At 42.5% G+C, this 19,184-nt stretch overlaps 1 protein-coding gene across 1 annotated transcript in view; it reads right to left on the minus strand.

The window, feature by feature from the left end:
- Positions 1-19,184, minus strand: part of pax5 (paired box 5) — a 57,614-nt gene that overhangs the window by 33,828 nt on the left and 4,602 nt on the right. Inside the window, exons 2-5 of the mRNA XM_069697483.1 lie at positions 8,383-8,548; positions 4,710-4,907; positions 3,786-3,847; positions 636-761 (exon numbers count right to left, since the gene is read on the minus strand). Coding sequence (XP_069553584.1) covers positions 636-761; positions 3,786-3,847; positions 4,710-4,907; positions 8,383-8,548 — 552 coding nt within the window. The remainder of the gene's footprint in view (positions 1-635; positions 762-3,785; positions 3,848-4,709; positions 4,908-8,382; positions 8,549-19,184) is intronic.

A 19,184-nucleotide genomic window follows, 5' to 3' on the forward strand; every position in this document is an offset into this window, starting at 1 on the left:
ACACACTCAATAATCATGCGCGCATTTACGCACACACACATACACACACACATATACATATATACAGTACACGCGATAACACAAACACACACACAAGCTCACACCTCTATTAGCATGCAGCATTGATCCAGTATGACGGCATATATGATCAATAGTGCATGCATAAACCAACTTCTCCGGTATCTCGCCTGTGAAGCACTGTTAGTAAACATATCTGGGTTTCTGAATGAAGATGTTTGTTTTCCAGCTTCCGCACTGCACATGCATGCTCTCGCACACACATATCTGTCATTGATCCTCATGTGTTGAGTTCTTTCCATCTGGGTTTTCCACACTGGTCTGGAGAGGAGGAGGTCCTGAGACTGTCCATCATCATACAATGTGTTTATGTGTATTTTTCTTTGTACATGTGCACTTGGAAAAATGCCATTTCCATCAAAATGGAGAATGATTTGCAGGGGGGGGGGGGGGGGGGGGGGGGGGGGGGGGGGGGGGGGGGGGGGGGGGGGGGGGGGGGGGGGGGGGGGGGGGGGGGGGGGGGGGGGGGGGGGGGGGGGGGGGGGGGGGGGGGGGGGGGGGGGGGGGGGGGGGGGGGGGGGGGGAAGCAGATATAAACAGCATAATTGATTGCTCACCTTCGTCCCTCTTCCTCTTCCCCACGTCAGCAGCGGAGCTGATACCCAGAATGCCACTGATGGAGTACGAGGAGCCGGCAGAGTCGCTGGTCACCGCGGAGACCTGTGTGGCAGCCACGGACGTTGCTGCAGACACATCACATGACAATGCGAACAGTTGGAAGGCTGCATCCAGAAATCACAAGGCAGGTAATGGGAATGATGAATTACATTATAGTGTCATTATAGTATAGTTTCATTATAGTGACAGTATAGTCTCATTAGTTACACAGTGTATGTACACAGCAAACAAACATTAAAGGGAGCCTTTCATCAAATGTTACTTTTTATTCCATGGACTTACATAATAGGGGCAACTTCTCAAATCCATCTGAACAAGTTAGAGCACACATTCGTTATAGAATCTTAGAGTGAACTGTGCGAACATCCGCAGAAACAAAGATTTCAGGAGCAGGACGTTTGGTAAATATTACAATGTTTACCTGCTTATTGTATAACGGTGGATTCAGTCTTTTCAATCATAAGCGTATACAGTTTTCTCTGGTTTGTTTTTGTTTGACAGATTTTTGGCATAGACATAACTGTCTTTTTGATTGATGTGTCCTAAAATTCTAGAAGGAGAACTAACCAAAACAAGATGTTTCCTGTATTTTCACATTTAATAAATGAAAAATGAACTATAAATCATGTAAACCCAAAGCAAAACTTTGAGCCTTTTCCCTCCAAAATTGATTGTTCTGTGCTTACAACAATAATCACGTCTTGATTCTGATAAAGATTTGATAAAGAGAAAAACCCCGTACAATTTAAATCATATTCATTCCAACTCCGTAAACATAGATGCACTTTAATTTTCTTAAAACTTTACACAGCAATCCCGACTAAATCGAAGCTGGAGGAAAGGACAGGCCTCTGTTAGTGTTTTGCTCCTTGTTGTCTCTTCCTCTAATCTTCCCCCTGGAGGAGACAAGTTCCTTGCTGGGCAACACAGCGACATACTTGTCACCGCTTCAGTGACGAACACACACACACACACACACGCACGCACGCACGCACACACACACACACACACACACACACACACACACACCCGGCAACCTCCTGACACACACATACAGACTGAAACATACAGTCACTCTCTCCTTGGTCCCTTATCTGTGCCCCTGTAAGCGGACGTGGGGTTGAGTGACAGTATGGTATCCCAGGAGGGACAGAAAGGTGTGGAGACAGACATCCTAATCCTCTCTCCCAGCAGACCCCCCAAACACAGAAAGACAAGACCGAAGAGGGAATAAAAAAAATAAAATAGAAACAGGCAAACCAGAGGATCAAAGTCCCTTCTAGCCGTTACTCCTTCGCTAATGACAAGGAGAGTATAATGAATGCATATCCCTCCTTTTCCCATCACTTGATTTAGCACTTCAATTATCTGATTTTCCTTTCTCTTTCTTTTCACTCTTTTTTTTTATCAGAACGTAACGCTTTTATTCTGCAAATCCAAATGTTCAATTTTCCGCCTGGGAGTGGGAGCCATTTATCTGTGTAATCTGTAAGCGTGCGTGCGTGCGTGTGTGTGTGTGTGTGTGTGTGTGTGTGTGTGTGTGTGTGTGTGTGTGTGTGTGTGTGTGTGTCTTGCAGTGCATCGAGGTGTGTATGCATGTGTGTGCATATCTGCTAAATGTGAGTAAAAGGCAGGAGTCAGGGAGCAGTGTGTGTGAAATTAATTTAGATTAATAGACAATGTGCGATTATGAAGATATGAGAGACACCGAAACACAATCCACTGCAGGGCCAAGCGAGGAAGAGAGAGAGAGAGAGAGCAGCTATCGTATTTATTTGTACTTTCAGATATTCATCAAATAAAAGGCAATAATGTTTCAGTCATTGTTGTAATAGATTTTTGCTTCAGTCTGTAACATGATAATTTAGTACAGATGAATCTCCAGACATTGTCACTCTGAACCTGTCCTGTTTTAGTTCAAAATGTTACTTTTATATAAGTATAAGGACCCTCCAGTAAAACTCCTATTATATACCACAATATCCAGAATTACTGGCTTCCATAATTATTCCTAGTGTAGTTTTCATCCTAAAGGCAGAATCCCATGCAGGTTTACCTCTGTTGTTTACTTACATCTTTGCAACCTGCTATGCTGGCCAAACAAACATGACTGAATTAACGTGATAAAGAGCCATTGAAGCTGTGTCCTTGTGTTAATAGTAATTTGGATGAAGACAAATTCATTTATGACTATGCACAATGTATATTTTGGCTCGGAGGTCACAAGACGACAAAATAATGCTGGACTTGTTTTAACGACTTTATTATTTCAGTTAATTAGGTGATTTAGTGATTAAAGTCTCTCCTGTCATCTCTCATCAAAACTACATATTTAGAGGTTTTGGCAACAACAAAAATCTTGCCAATTTGCCATTTGAACCCTTAAAACGGTTCAAATGTATGAATGAATGAATGAATAAATGAATGAAGCCACCTCCACCCACCCCGCTGCAGCATGCCTGCTGGCAGCTCAATGAAATGGAAAGCCCGAACCCCACAACTTGACCAGATTGGTTTCTTAGGTTTGTGATATATGAAACCCTGGCTGTCGGGATCGGTGTTTTTTTAGACTGTCGTTCCAGTTCTACAGTGAAAACTCTCAATCATGGTGTTGATTGCTTATTTGACTCATGATATGTCTTCTAGCACATCAAAAAAACACCACATGGATGTTACCGAGGTTACTTGTGTATGCCCTGAGGGGGTCCTGTCTGTGTAGGTTAACCCTCTGTAAATTTGAATATATGAACATAAATGCTCTGTCTCGCAGCAGTGAGGTGTATGAGCTTTGTTTTATTGGGATTAAGTGGTGTGGGATCCCCATTTGAGAGGGACTTGTGGAAAAAGGGTTTTATTAATTTACCTAACAATACATCTCGCTAAGTAACTGTAATTTTTTGCTTTCAAGCAATGAACCTTGTGGCACATAGCGTCTCACACAGTGTCTACACGCTGGTTCAGGTCCAGAATTTTAATATGTTTTTGCCGTTCTGTGTTCGGGCTCCGCTCCGCAGAGATTCCCACAAAACGGTTCCTCTGTAAAATTTGCTTTGACAGTTGGAAACAGGATTTTTATAGCGGCGACCTACCTAAGTTGTGAGCCGACACTGAGCCCGTTTGACCAGGCTGCTGAACCTTAGTCCGAATGATCCTGCAGGAGGAGAGAGGAGATATTAGTGTGTGTGTGAAGTGGTTTGTGTAAGTGTGTGAGAGATTCTGAGTGACAGAGAGAACATGACCGTCGTGGGAGCAAAACTGTGTGTGTGTGTGTGTGTGTGTGTGTGTGTGTGTGTGTGTGTGTGTGTGTGTGTGTGTGTGTGTGTGTGTGTGTGTGTGTGTGTGTGTGTGTGTGTGTGTGTGTGTGTGTGTGTGTGTGTGTGTGTGTGTGTGTGTGTGTGTGTGTGTGTGTGTGTGTGTGTGTGAAGTGGCTGAGGCAGGCTGACATGGCAGAGGGGCCTCACACTTCCTGCTTGGCTGCTCATGCAAGCCTTTTCTTCCTCTTTCCTTTCCTTTCTCTTCCTTTCCTCCCTTTTTCCTCTCCTCTCATTTCCTTTCCTCCCTTTTCCTTTCTCTCCTTTCCTTTTGTGTTTGTTTTCTTTCCTCAGCCGTGCACACCTTCCATCCCTTTTGTCTGTCTCTTTTGCTCACTCCTTCTCTCTTATTTCACTATCCCTCCCTCTCTCTCTGCCTCTATGCTCAGGGGAAAGGGTTGTCATTGTACCATCGTGTTGAACCACTGAGCTGCAGCCACTTCATACATATGGAGACTGGGGCCTCTTTGCAATTCTCTCCTTCACTCCCAGACTCACACACACACACACACACACACACACACACACACACACACACACACACACACACACACACACACACACACACACACACACACACACACACACACACACACATATAAAACACACCGTATTATATAGCTCTGCTCTCTACCTACGCTCAGTACCTGTTGCTATAGGTTGATACTAAAACAAACACACAGATCTCTCCGACCGTTGTACCTGTTGATGGAGCTGACACTGGGGACGCTGTCATTGTCACAAACTCTCTCGGCCAGGAGCCTGTCCCGGATCTCCCAGGCAAACATGGTGGGGTTTTGGCGTTTGTAATCGGCGATCTTGTCGACCACTTTGGGTGTAGCAACCTTTGGTTTGGATCCCCCGATTACCCCGGGGCGGATACTGCCCGTTTCGTAGTACCTGCCAATTAAAGCACAAAGAAGATGCTCGGTCATTAGGGGAAACACAAGAAGGCTGTAGTAATCCTAGAAGCGGCGTTAAATAAAAGCAGAATAAATCAGTCAATTTTGCTTTCAGTTATCTGTCATTTTAATTTCATAATGCTACCAGTTCCAGGGTGATTTAAATTGCTTGAAATGTAATTGAAATTTAAAATTGTAGATTTTAAAAAAATCCAAAACTGGATAGGAAAACAACATTTTCATGCAAAAACAGCAGGTAAGAAACATGAGGCTGAGCTGTTTAATCAGCATGACTTTGTGACATATGACAATGTTTACTGATTGCATGTGATTGTGCAAAAGTAATCAAAACAGGTTTGCATATTTTTTTAAAGGCTCAGGTTGCAGCGGTTCTTGAGTTTTTTCTCGTTGTCATCCAGTTGTTGTATCAACTATTTACAGGTGTAGATTCATGTCATGACTCATTACAACAGCAGGACAGTGTTTGTGGGATCAACTCATAATAATACAGTTCACTGTAATAAAGTAAGATGTCACCGTGTCATATATCTGTGTTTTTAACAGTTTAGGAGCACAATGGAGGTGTACCGCTGGTTAATAGGATATATCAGGCTTTGGCCTCTTGTTAGTCGGATAAACTCATGATTTTGGTCTTTTGATTAGTTGGCAACAAGGAAATTGTCGAATATTTCTGGCCTCATCCTTTAAACTAGACAACTGATAGACCTTTTAGTTGTTTAATGACCTCTCGAAGCTGAAAAATGGAACGGCATTCTTGACTCCAGCTTATATCTTAAAAACCTCTTTCTGTTTTACTGGCCCTTTAGTTCACCGTTCCTGGTGGTGATTTGAACATTGTTCCACTCAGCCTCACCTCTTCTCTCTCCTTTCTCTCCAGCAGAGGAATGACCTTCCCTCTGTGCCACAGGACATCTTTCTGGTTTAAATTCAAAAAACTCTTCAGAAACCACCTCATCCCACCGGCTCCTACGCTCGTGCTTGATCCTCCGCGATCCTTGTTCTACGCAATAAAGCTTTCTCAAGGAGAAAGGATGAAATTCCCCTCTATATGTATCCTTCAGCTGCACTTTAGAAAGCAAATGTTTTCTGGAGAACTTCACATTAAAATAGACAAAACTTCCCTCTTGATTTGAGTAACTCTTACATCTGAAGCCTCAAGTGTTTTTTTTTGCGATCTCTAAAGCTTTGATGGCGCTTGGAAGGATAGCGTCTCTGTTTTTCTTGAGGAAACTGATAACTCAAATTTAGGTTTGCTGTAAGTTCCATGGTAAATGACTTGATTGGAATGTTTTTTAGTTTGTTTAGTTTTGTCTGTGTTGGACTGATTTGGTCGATTCGACTCTGATCTCACTGAGACATGTTAAATAAAGGCAAAGTAAAACTTTCACTGCTAGTTACATAATGTTGCAGTTATCTGATTTTTCTACAGAGCCCAGCGTCAGCCAAATGACAACATTTAAAAGCTCAAACACCTGTCTCAAGCTGTGAATGGCTGCTGTTTTCTTAAGCAATTTCACATTGTGACACAGAGGTAGGAAGAGGGTCGCACTGACGCACACACACACACACACACACACACACACACACACACACACACACACACACACACACACACACACACACACACACACACACACACACACACACAGATCCAGGCGTTTCGTGTCCACCATGGCTATTTCATGAATGTATTTGCATGCAGAAGGGGCATGGGGGTCGGGGGGGAGGAGGATGGAGGACAGCAAATGTGCTACACAGCTTGCAGAGAAGAGGGGGATGCTGTGTGTGGATGCAAGCTGTCAGTCAGTCTTAAACCTGCTGCTCTCTCTCTCCACTGTACGGTAGAGTAATCCTTTCCGTGAAGATGCGAGTTCCTGTAAATGTGCGCTTCCTTGTCTTTTCTTTTGGTGTGTGTGTGCGCGTGTTGCGCACGTGTGTGTGTCTGGGTGTGTTGCACATTTGGACTATTCACAGCTGGAGTATAAACACAGCTAAAGGAAAAACAATCTATTTTCAAATGGAAAACTATTTAAATTATTCACAGCTGAATCATTGGTGAATAAACGAGCGTGGTTATTGATATCCGCGCAACGATGAGCCAATACGCACGCACGCACGCACGCACACACACACACACACACACACACACACACACACACACACACACACACACACACACACACACACACACACACACACACACACACACACACACACACACACACAGGGTGGTAGAGTTGGTGTTTTTGTTCTGCTGGCACCAGAGAGACAGAGAGGAGAGGATAAAACAACCCTCCCTCCCTCCTTCCATCTCTCGATCCCCTCTACTCCCCCTCACTCACGGTAACGCTTCAGTGAGTTGAACGGCCAGGAAAGGGGAGAGAGAGAGAGATAGATAGAGAGAGGAAGACGGAAAGAGAGAGAGACAGAGAAGAGAGGCATGGGAGAACAATGAGCAACACATTTTTTGATATAGCTGAGGGTCGCTGTAGCTAATCCTTCCCCTCCGTCCCCACAAATGGTCTCTGTTTCTCATTCGTTTTTCTTTTTCCTGCCCTCTTCTTCTTTAACACGCCTTTTCCCTTTTGAATTTGTTCTCTCTTCTTGTCTTTCTCCTATTCTCCATCTCCATCTCCCTCTGTTTTTTTTTTTTTTTGGGGGGGGGGGGTGCAGAAATATGGTGCCACTTTCATTTTGATGCTAATTCCAAAAAGTGATGAATCTTTTCCCTTTTGTCCCCCTTTCTTCTTCGGGGGACGGAACGAGCAGGGATTTACTCTTGAATTTAGCTTTGAAAAGGCAGAGGGAGATACGGACAGACAGAGAGTAAAAAAAGGCACCAAAAAAAAGGGGGGTGAGGAGAGACACAGAAATATTGAGAGGGGTCGGACGAGAAATACAGGATACGGATAAGGGAGAGGAAGGTGAAAAGACAAGAAATGAGCAGAGAAGAGAGGGAGGGAAGTGAGAGGTGGAGAAATAAGAGGCAAGCCAAAATGAAGGCAGACACTTGTGAAAATGCAGTTCGTGCATGCTGAGCAAATTGAAGAAAACAGCAGAATTGACACTAAATGAGTTTGTGGAGCCAACGCTGAACCTATCTGTATATATATGTGTGTGTGTGTGTGTGTGTGTGTGTGTGTGTGTGTGTGTGTGTGTGTGTGTGTGTGTGTGTGTGTGTGTGTGTGTGTGTGTGTGTGTGTGTGTGTGTGTGTTCATTTCACCTGAGGACGAAATAATAACCAGAATGACCCCAAAATGTAACAGATAAGTAAAGGTGAAAGTATTTGCTGCAGCCAGTTGAACTTTGATGGTTCACTCTCTGCTTAAAGGACAATATAGGTAATGGTGTCAAACAAGGACCTTTTTACACCTCTGTCCGAAGCACACCTTTCACTCAACTGAATAATTTGCTCACCACACAAGTGTAGGTGTTTTTGTACGCCTTTTACCTGCCCAGTATCTTGCTGACACATCCGTGGCTGACTCGTAGCTGGCGTGAGATGTCGCACGGGCGAACCCCCTGATGGGCGAGTTCAACTATCCGCTGTCGAACTACATCAGGGAGCGGCCTGCCATTTACAAACACACCTCCGAGCTGGTTCACTCCACCATGTCCTAGAAAAGAGAGCGAGAGTGTGCGAGATGGATCAGAACGAGGTCAAGAGTCATGGACAGAGAGAAATGTTATAGCTTGACTTAAGTCACAGAGGAGACAAAGAAGTATTAGATTAGTTTACAGGTATTGAAGTCAAAGACCACATGCAGGTTGATGAGGCAATGATGAGACAAAAGTTGGTGGCTTTAACTACATGTGCACCAACTAAAAAGGACTCGCATATCAACGAAAAACCAATGTGAAAAGCATTCATTTAATCCATCATGTCAGGCCTGGTCTTCAATTAATCACATTCTTAATATGAATGATTTAACACTTGATTGAAAGGACAGAGTCATATGTGTTGGACATGAGTTAACTCAACTTTTCCAACACAATCGTAGTCGGGTCGATCGATTGTTCTGACATTGTCATAAAATAAAGTTTGACCAAAAGGTGGTTTCGGTAAGAGGTGAAAACAATATTTACACACACAGAAGATCAGCCCAGTACCACTTTACCCCTTTGAAGCTACAAAACCTTGATAAAGGGCAGGGCACACAGTCATTGCATCACGGTCATTGTCAGGATCTGCAGAAGCTGCTACAGTCCGTCATCTAGATCCCGCTCTCTGTTTAATACCACAAAATCATGATGTTAATGTTTGTAAAACTGCATTCTGTAATTATCCGCTCCCTTGAATCCCCGACTCGTACTGACTATTTTTTAGTATGTGGTTTATAGTTCAAACTTGAGCCACAATTTCTGAGCTACAACCACACAGCTGTTGGCCACTTGCTGCAGTTAATTTACCCTCTCAAACACATCTGATTTCTCTCCCGCCTCTGTTTTATCCTGCTCAGCATAATAATAATAATAGTTGGACTATTTTAAAGTGCAAACTTTGCCCAATTTTACCAGGGGCAGGATAAGCAAAGATTTCGAGTAAATGAAGGGATTTCAATTAATTATTGACTAAGGCCTTGCCCTAGCCCCTTAGTGAAAGATACTCCTAATATTCCCCCTGAGGGATGAAGGGATGAAAGTGTAAGAGGAAATGAATGAAAGACAGCCAGGCTAGTGCGCACTAGAACAGAAGAGAAGCTGAACCTTTACATAATTGAATAATCTTCATGTAATTCTGGTCAGAGGATTGTTACACACTTTTTCAAATCTTCCACTGCAGCCACGAGACACAGAAAACCATAACTGCCTGTTAGAAAGCTGCTTGAGAAAAATCAACGATTATAAACTTGCTGTGAATTAGAGAAAAGAGTAATTTAGCAAGTTGATTTATATATGGATCTATTGTCTATAGCAGTTATGGAGCTCACCTGGTGGGGAATACATTCTGAACAGGTCAGCAGTGTATCACATGGGAAGCATTTAGACAGACGACCACATTTATACATTTACAAACTCTCCTCTGAAAGGCTCCAGTGAACCGGGTCGGGTCAGAACCCAGGAGTTTCTGGATCTGAGGCAACAGTGGTAACAACTGTATCTGCCAGTAGAAACACTCTTTCTGCCTCTCCCTGTCTGTACGTGCACATATATACCGTGTATGTATGTATCTCACCAAAGGCAAAGTATAAATCAACTAGAATTTATCCACCATTTAATCCACTGGTTTTTGTATTACCATAGTGATTACGTCTTTAGGGGAAACACACACACACATACACACACACACACACACACACACACACCCTCACACTCACACTCACACGCACTAATCCTAGCTGTGGGGGTAATAGATTTTAAACACAGAACCCCAGCAGGGATACCCCCTAAAACACCAAGCTGTCCCCTGAACCTGTCGCCCTTTCCTCGTCTTCTCTCCAGCATAATTTAAAGAAGCGCACGCACGGCCTTCTCCAGTTTAAATATAAATAGGTCAATACATGGCAGATAAATACAGAAATGTGAAGTCTGGAGAGTCTCATTCTGTGAAATCAAACAAAGCTATTTCCAAGCGGCTAATGCGTATGGTCACTCTCCTCCTTACTGCTTTATTTTCTTCAGATAGAAGAAGCCTCATTATGCAGACGCCTGCTGCAGACAGCACAATTTGAAAAGCAATCGCTCTTTACGAAACACGGCAATATACAGACTGAGTGATGTGATGCAGTGCCCCCGTGAGCTGGGCTCAGCCAACGCTAAAGGACTAAATGGCTTGAAATTTAACAACCAGCATCAACTGTAAAGACAAAATCATGCCAGCACTGACAAAAGAATTGATTGCTTACTATCAGACCCGTTCATTCAAAAACACGGTCCACTAGATTAAACAATATGTATTGTCATTTTTCAGATTTATGTTGGCATGGCTGTGGTGGGTCCGGTGCATTAAAGGTGCGCCACACAAATTTTACACACACAAATTGCAGTGGTTCATCGGAAGTTTTGCACAGCTTGTTAAAACACTTTGATTTCTACAGCCTGATGATGTCACCAGAGTGACGTCATCTTTGGTTGGGCTGCCACAAACTCACAGCAGACGTCCTGCTTTACAAACTGGAGCCGTGGAGTTTGAAAGACTTTAAATGGGCTTTTAGGGCTAATGCATATGATACAGAGTCCCAGTATAATAGAAAATATCGGATCCAGCATTTGTTGAGCTTAACCCAGACTTTAAAAGTCTGCACCTTTACTGCTTCAATTTCAACTTTTAAAATCTGCCACTCACAAATCCCCCAACTTCATGGATAAGCAACACAATCATTATTTTCATAAATCATTCTGGGTTTAGGTAGCATGTTTTTTTAAATATGTCTTTATGCCTTTGGTATATATGATGGACAACAGTTGCAGCAATAATATCACCTGTGACCCAGATTATTTATTGGAATTGCTTTTTTAATTTTAGTGAGTTGGTTTACAGATGATTTGGATGTTCTATTAGTGGAACAAGCAGTCACAGCTCTTGTTGAGCTGGATCATGGACTCGGTCACCTGGACTCTGATTAGGTTATCACTGAATGGTTTAAGTTTAATTTAGGTGTACATTTAGCAGCTCTCTGGTTTGCTGTTTGGTCAAATAAAAAAAATTAAGTTCTGTGGACTTCCTATCCCAGATGATTACAAAAAACTGACTTCCTATGAGCCTGTTAATACGTTTTTATTTAAAGTGGTATTGGGTATTATTTACTACTGATCCATGCAAGAGTCTGGCCCACAAAAAAAAAAATCACATTTAAGAAAATGCTCCTCAGACCCCCCCCCTCTTCCCCTCCCTCCCCCCCATTTGCTGGAAATACAGGGAACCGCTCTGTAATGTGCCACTGCTGACCCTGTTTTTAAACAACATTCATGCCTTCATTTGAATGTTGATGGTCAGAGAGAAGGAAAACGACATAAAATAAAATTCAACTAAGGTCAATGGCTTGACTATCAGTAATCATAGCCAGCGCTTTGACCTGTAGGCCAACAGGGCACCCCTGAACCCGATTGTTTTTGTAATAAAGCAGCCGGCCACTAATTTACTGTGACTGAGACCTGGAAATCACTGCTGCAATGTCCCCTTCAGTATATGCAAAGAAAAAACACACACATTTTCAGATATTCCTCAAAGCAAGAAAGGGCCTGTTGACCTACATGGACAAATTCCAGTCTTCAACACTCTCACTCAATTTCTCTGAATGCTTTGTATGGCTGTGCAAAGGCATTATTCCTCCCTCGTCTCTTTATTATCATATCCTGAAACCTCTCGTTGAATAAAAGCAAAAAATTTTGCAGGGGTCGTTTATAGAGGCCTACAGTGCTGCTGCCTCCTCCTCACCACAGGTATCAGCAGAGAAGACTCTCCCTCTCTCTCTCTCTCTCTCTCTGTCTCTCCCCCCCTTCGTTCTCAGATAAGAGTAAATGAAATGGTTCCTTTCACCCTTCCTATCTGGGCCATGGCATGAAATACGCCTTGCTTTGTAAAGAGATGGAGAGGAATGACTTGTGACCTACAAAAACCTCCAGATAACTATTTATTCACTTATCGGTGTATTTACTGTTGGCATTAGGCGTTCAGACTCTCACCATTCTTGGGGTAGGCTATGGGGGATTATGTGTTTGAAATTTATTTTCCCGGTCTATAAATACTGATAGGGAGAAACGCAAAAACTTACACATTCTATAAAGGCATTTGTTTATCGGCCGCTGGAGCGTAATTCTCTGAAAAAGTCACATAAGTTCTCTTTTTAAAGGCTATATGGCGTGTTTCTAGGTATTATGCTGCTGCATGCCTAAAGCAAGACTAAATTTGAGCTTTTCATGATAACGTTAAGAAGGGCTTCAGATACACACAAATTTACCAGATTTTTTTTTTTTTTTTTTAAGAAACGCTTCCCTTTCATGTGGACAGAAGTCTAAAATTTGGAAACAACATTACAGAGGAGTCCTGATGTTCTGTTGCAGCCGAGTTTAGTGACGGAGGTCCAGGAATTCATCGCACCAACCAAACAAATTAACCACTTGCTCCCGGAAATTCAATCAGCATTGGCCAGCTCAGGAGGTTTTGTTGCAAATTAGATACAAAGATTTTGCCAAATTAGGGGTCTCGGCTTTTAAGGGCCTTTCTGTAAAAGCTGGACCTCGAGTCTCTGGAGGGGGAAACTGTTGGCAGAGGCAGCAGTTTCATTTTCATCCTGCTGAATCGGAGAGGGACAGAGACAGCCAGGGGACCAGCGGTCATTATGAATCCCTGTTGTATTTTATTTATTTACCCTTTATAGGAGCTGACTTAAGAGCCCAGCACCTCCTTAAATGTTTGATTGATTCACTGTTTCCGGAAGGAAAAAAAACTACAGAGATAAAGCAGAATATATTGGAGCTCCCCCATCCAGAAAATAAGGTCCATTAGGCTCTCTGTCTCTCTCTTCCAGCTACATTGCTCAGTGTCTCTCTCTCCCTCACTCTTTCCCTCTGTCCACCAACCTCTCTCCCTCTCTCATCTCTCATCTGCCTCGTCACGGCCTGACGGTTCAAAAATAAAGCAAGAGAGAAATCGGAACAAAACGCCACCGGTTCTCTCTCTCCCCTCTGTCTTGGAGAAGAAGAAGAAAAAAAAAGAAGGAACTAGAAATTACTTTTGGCTGGAAACCTGTTTGGAAAGTTGCCTGCAAGAATACAGATGAAGCAAATTTCCTTGAGCAAACAGAGAATAGATCAGCGAGATGTGCCAGACAGGCATTTTGGACCTGTAGTGTTATTCTGTATTTTCTCTGTGTACACTGATAATTAATATTTTGTGAAAGAAGTGTGTCTCAGGGAAGCTTGTTAATAAACAATTAACAGTGGTTTTCAAAAGAGGTCTATCCTTGCATACTTTAAATAATTCATGAATTCTTATTTTTAGTATCCCAAGTTTGAATCTATCTGTTGTATTAAGATTATTGAATTTTTTTTTAATGATTTTTAGTAGGCTAATTGTTCATCCTTGATGTTTGTATTCGAGAGACAGATTTTTATATTTTCTTTTAAATCATGAGTCACTAAGGTAGGCCACAGCCTCGCTTATTAATATTCAGCATGCCTCTATTACCATTACAATACGTGATTATGAAATTCAGCTCATTATCATCACAATTACCTGGTATGGATTTTTTTTTTTTTTTAAGATACCCCCTATATATTGTTGCTGGTAGAAAACAAACTCATTAAAGTTACAATCAAGTGGTAATGGTGTTTCATCATATCAAATATCAAAATCATCATTATAACAGACTGACTCTTAAAAATCATTCAACCAATGAAATGTTAAATAAAAAATAAAGTGGCAGCTTTGTCGTCAAACAATCTGATTTTATTGACTGTTAAGGGAAGCGCGCGCGCGCGCGCACACACACACACACACACACACCCACGCTCAGTGCGCAGATTTTGGCTGTAAAACACCCTTTAATCTTTTTTTAAATAAAGTAAAAACTTTAGTTCAACTTTAAACACTCCATTGAAACTCCTCACACGCACACGTGCGTGCTACACATATTTCCTGAGGATTTGAACTTTATGTTATTTCATGAAAGTGCTACACACAAACACACACCGAGGCACACAGCGCACATCCAAACGCGCCCAACAACATTTCCACGCGTCACAGTCTATTCCTCGCGACCTCTCTCTCTCTCTCTCTCTCTATCTCTCTCTCCGCCGCTGACATTTTTTTAGGTGTAATCGTTTTAAAGCGTCTCCGGGCTTTGACATATATAACTTTAGCTCCGCTGTTACCGTCAGCACCGCGGATCATTGGCTTTGGTGAAACTGCAGGGAAGAGGAAACGTGATTCGTTCTAGCTTTCTGTGTGTGTGTGTGTGTGTGTGTGTGTGTGTGTGTGTGTGTGTGTGTGTGTGTGTGTGTGTGTGTGTGTGTGTGTGTGTGTGTGTGTGTGTGTGTGTGTGTGTGTGTGTGTGTGTGTGTGTGTGTGTGCGCGCAGCTTTCTTTCTTTCTTTTTTTTTTTTAAATCCTGCAAGATAACACACCGTGGGAACCTCATGTCAGTCACAGAACACGACTGCTCTCCGGGAATAAACTGCAATAAAATATGTAGTGCATCATCTGTTACACCTGCAATGCTTGTAAGACGCTGTATTTGACTTTTGAGGAAGTAAAGACAACTATGAGATGCAGGCTGCGAATTTGGGGGTCACACTTCTATAAATTTAAAATAATGTGTAAGGATCTCGCTCGTTTAAGGTACACATAAAGTTAGATCATTATTAGCTTATATTTGTTTCCCCACGGCCAGTCTTTAGTGTTGGCTAATTAAAGTTTAAAAAAAAAAAAAAGTCAGCTTTTAAATATACGAGCAGATGACTGGGGCTCTGTAGTAAATAGCACATTTTCTCTAATTATTTTTCTTTTGACGCTCAAGGCTTTTTCAAAGATTCCAAAACAGAATTATTCTTTTTCCGTTATCGTTATATGAACTTTTTTTTTTTTTTTTTTAGATATTGAGACAAAACCAGCATGAAGGGAAAATGAAGTGAAAAAAAAAAAAAAAAAAGCAGTAAGGGTCCGCCATGTCACGACCGAGTGACCAAGTTGTGTCTCCCACAGCCTGCCCTGCGCGCAGCCGCTCTGCATGCTGAAGTGTCCTTGAGCAAGACACTGAGGCTGCTGCTGAGCTGAACCTCGTGTAATAGCGAGCGAGCTGCACCTGTGCAACGTGCAGCGTGTCCGTCAAACCCGGTTATGTGCAGAAACACTGCTGTTACTGTGTGCGCGGATCAAGTTCAGCTTTTAGTCAAGCTTTGTTACCCCAGCTCTCTCTCTCTCTCTCTCTCTCTCTCTCTCTCTCTCTCTCTCTCTCTTTGACCCCTGCACCTTTTCTTCCCTGCTGCAAACCGTTTCACGCAGGGCATCAACAAATACACAAATACAACACAGGCCTCAAAAGGTCTGCATTTCATCACGCGATTACCCAAATCACTCCAGCCCCTCATTCCCACACATGAATCGAGTCATTTTACAACCTGTTTTACATTCATTATGCACGTTTAAAAACTGTCGCGATGACAAGACGTGAAGAAAAAAAAAAAAAAAACACGAGTGGTAAGAGGAGCAGCAAAGGCAGGAATAGGACAGAATTGATTTTAAATGTTTTTAAGCCAAAGGATGCACACACATTTTCAAACACTGCGAAAATATCTAAAGCTTATTAAAAAAAAAATAATTTGGTGGAATACCCACCAAATATTTTAAGAAAAATACGCTTTAGTATCGTGAGATATTTCAAACGAATTTACAAAGTTCTTTTCAGACGGTTTTGACAATTTGTCTTCAGGCTCTTGAGTTAAAAATTCCACATTACCAAAATTTATTTGTTTGCAAAAATGGGACGAGTTGGTTTTTTTCTTTTTTTTTGTGAGCGAAATGTAAGTGCACATATAGGGCTATTTATTTATTTTGGATGTAATTTAATTACAAAAAAAAAATTACCTTTAAGATTTAAAATAATGCTGTTTTTTGCAGTGTGTGCAGCTGGGCATGCTTGTACTCCGCTGTTTGTTGCATATGTGCGCATAGTTAGTGGTCTGGGGAAGGGAGGAGGGGGGTGGTTCAGTTCAGGGCAGATGGGATCATGCAGATGGAGGACATTATAAACATATGAACTTACTGTGCATTGCCGCAAACGGGTCGTGCTTACAGTGAATCTCCATCGGTAAGGTGGGGCTGGAGGGCCCCGGTGCGCTAAGAGGGGGTCTTAAAAAAAAAATGCCACCGGACGCCCCGCTTCAGTCGGCCACTATACTGACACACCGTGACCTCCAACGAACGAAAAGAGGCAGCAGTTCCCTTCAAAGACAGGAACTTTTTTTTTTTTGCGTAATTAAAAAAAAAAAAAAAAAAAAAAAAAACTTTAATTGATTGACAAGGTGTGGTTTGAGTTGAACCAATAAAAATATATTCAAACGTCGAAAATAGGAGCTTTGCAGGTCAAAGGGACAAAAGAAATGGTGTCAAATATAAGAATCAGAGACGGGCCCCCTCCTCATGGGGACGGGACACAACAGCGAGTCTGTTCTGGCGTCTCCTAAACCAGAGGAGGGAAACGGCAGCGATGGTGCTCATTCCTTCAGCTGCTCGTCAACACCAAGTTGCACCCCAGTCCCAGGACGGACAAATGTAAAAGTTTTGCAAAAAAAAAAAAAAAAAAAAATAAGCAAAGCAAACAAAGTATTCTTCCCTCCTCTGTCTCCTTCACGGTCCGCCGGCCGTGACCCTTGAACTGAGACTAAACGATGGAGGCTGAACTTTGTCTCCTCTCAGTCTGTTCAGAAATATTTCAAAATACAAAAATAAAAATAACCCAGGCTTGAAAGAGAAAAAATATTTGTTACAGATCCACTGATTGTTGTGTTTTTGCTCCAGGTTCTTTTCTGCACATTTCTTCTGGTCATGAATCGTCCTCGGCAGTTGCTTTCACATTAACATGTGGTTATCTCCCATGAATAAAGCGAGTGAGAGCTGATGAGTGCTCACATCCTGAAGTCTCATATCCCACCGTGCCAAAAAAAATAAAATAGAAAAACGAAACTGAAAATTACGCAGCAGAAAAATACAAGCGAAATGCACTCTGTGGTTTGAGTTAAAGCTGCTGGAGCTGACTTGAGAGTTGTTGTCTGGTTTGTATGGAGGAAAGGCAGCTCTTGGTCACTCTGTCTCTTTCCTCCTCTGGGTTGACCAGGACTGCACAGACGTAGCGGTTTATGTACGAGTTTGGAGGCGAATTTCCTCGCGGTGAAGAAGAAGAAAACAGTCCTGTCCAAATTTCAAAAGGTACTTTTCTCCGCGCGCACGGCAGAAAACGCCAAAGGTTGGAATGTGACTGTGCGCACAAACGGGCTTCTTTAACTATACAATGAAAGAGCTGCCTGCGCCCAGCTTCCACGGTGGCGCACGGCGCGTTTCAGGACCTGGTCTCGTGCGGACAGCGCCCGCGCTCCCAACCCCCTGGAACCCTAACCCACACGCGCCGGCCAGCTGCCCGTCACTCACAGACACGCCAGCCAATCACGACGCGAGCGCTGCCTCTACGTCACCGCCAACCCCAGATAGACTCGGGCGGGGGAAAACGGTGATTGGCGGAAGCGAATCTCGTGGGCCAATGACGCCCCGCATGCATTGTCCGTCTACCAATGAGGAGGCTCGGTGACGCGACGCATGGCTCGGGGAGTAGATGATCATATGTTTAATTTCAATTAACGAAGTAAAAAACCTAATGCCTTTATACCCATTTGCGCTCAATTTATTCATGTCAATATTAAATGCCTAATTAATTGAGTATTACTAAAAACGAGGCTTAGTTGCAGCAAGGCTTTATAAACGAGGGAAAGCTCAGGAACTCAAACAGCAATTGTCCATTTTTCTCTCGTACAGGTACCATAATGTGAAAAAAAAGAGGAAGAAAACAAAATTTAAATCCAAAAAAGGGAAGGTAATAGGCCCACAGCCTTTTACTGAAACACATTTAAGTTTAAATGTCATTAATCTTTATATGCCATCCTTAGGCCTACAGAAGTGAGAGCTGTCAAATATTATGAAAACAATTGGCCCTGCATCGTTTCAATATCTCCCCTCTCTTCTTTTAAAACAATGCTATAAATATTTTTGCTCGGGGAGGGAAACATATGAAACATGCATTCCCGCTCATTACCTAATTGATTGCAGATCTAAACGGATGTTGTTGGGTTTTTTTTTTTTTTAATGAAATGCAATTGGCGAGCTTCGCATTTATACTCCAAACTGTGAGATGGGGATTCAATACATGTTCGTCCCACCTGATTTGAGAGGGCATGTCAAAGCCTCGCCCCTGTAATATTAACCACACAAATAGCCTAAAGCATGAGCCAAATTAAAAAATGTTACTTCCCTTCTTCCTCTTTCCAGACATTTAATCATTTCGGTTTCTCAGTGCATATATCCCATACTGCACACATTAGCCTCATTTAGAGTCATAATAACACAGTTAATGACAATGTAACTGTATCATTGCACATAGCCTATTTAGCATAACACATGAAGTTACTAAACAACAACCATAACGGTCTTTGCTTCTTCTGTTTACTTTTCACGTTTATTCTCGAAAGACTTAGGAGCTTGATGTACCTCAAGGCAATGCATCGGTTACTGAAAAGGTCAGTGTATGATATTATTGAGTTTATT

Source organism: Brachyistius frenatus, unplaced genomic scaffold, assembly GCF_029030835.1.
Source record: "Brachyistius frenatus isolate BFR_SWC_R1_liver_20210118 unplaced genomic scaffold, ASM2903083v1 Contig_23, whole genome shotgun sequence".
Classification (NCBI taxonomy): Eukaryota; Metazoa; Chordata; class Actinopteri; family Embiotocidae; genus Brachyistius; species Brachyistius frenatus.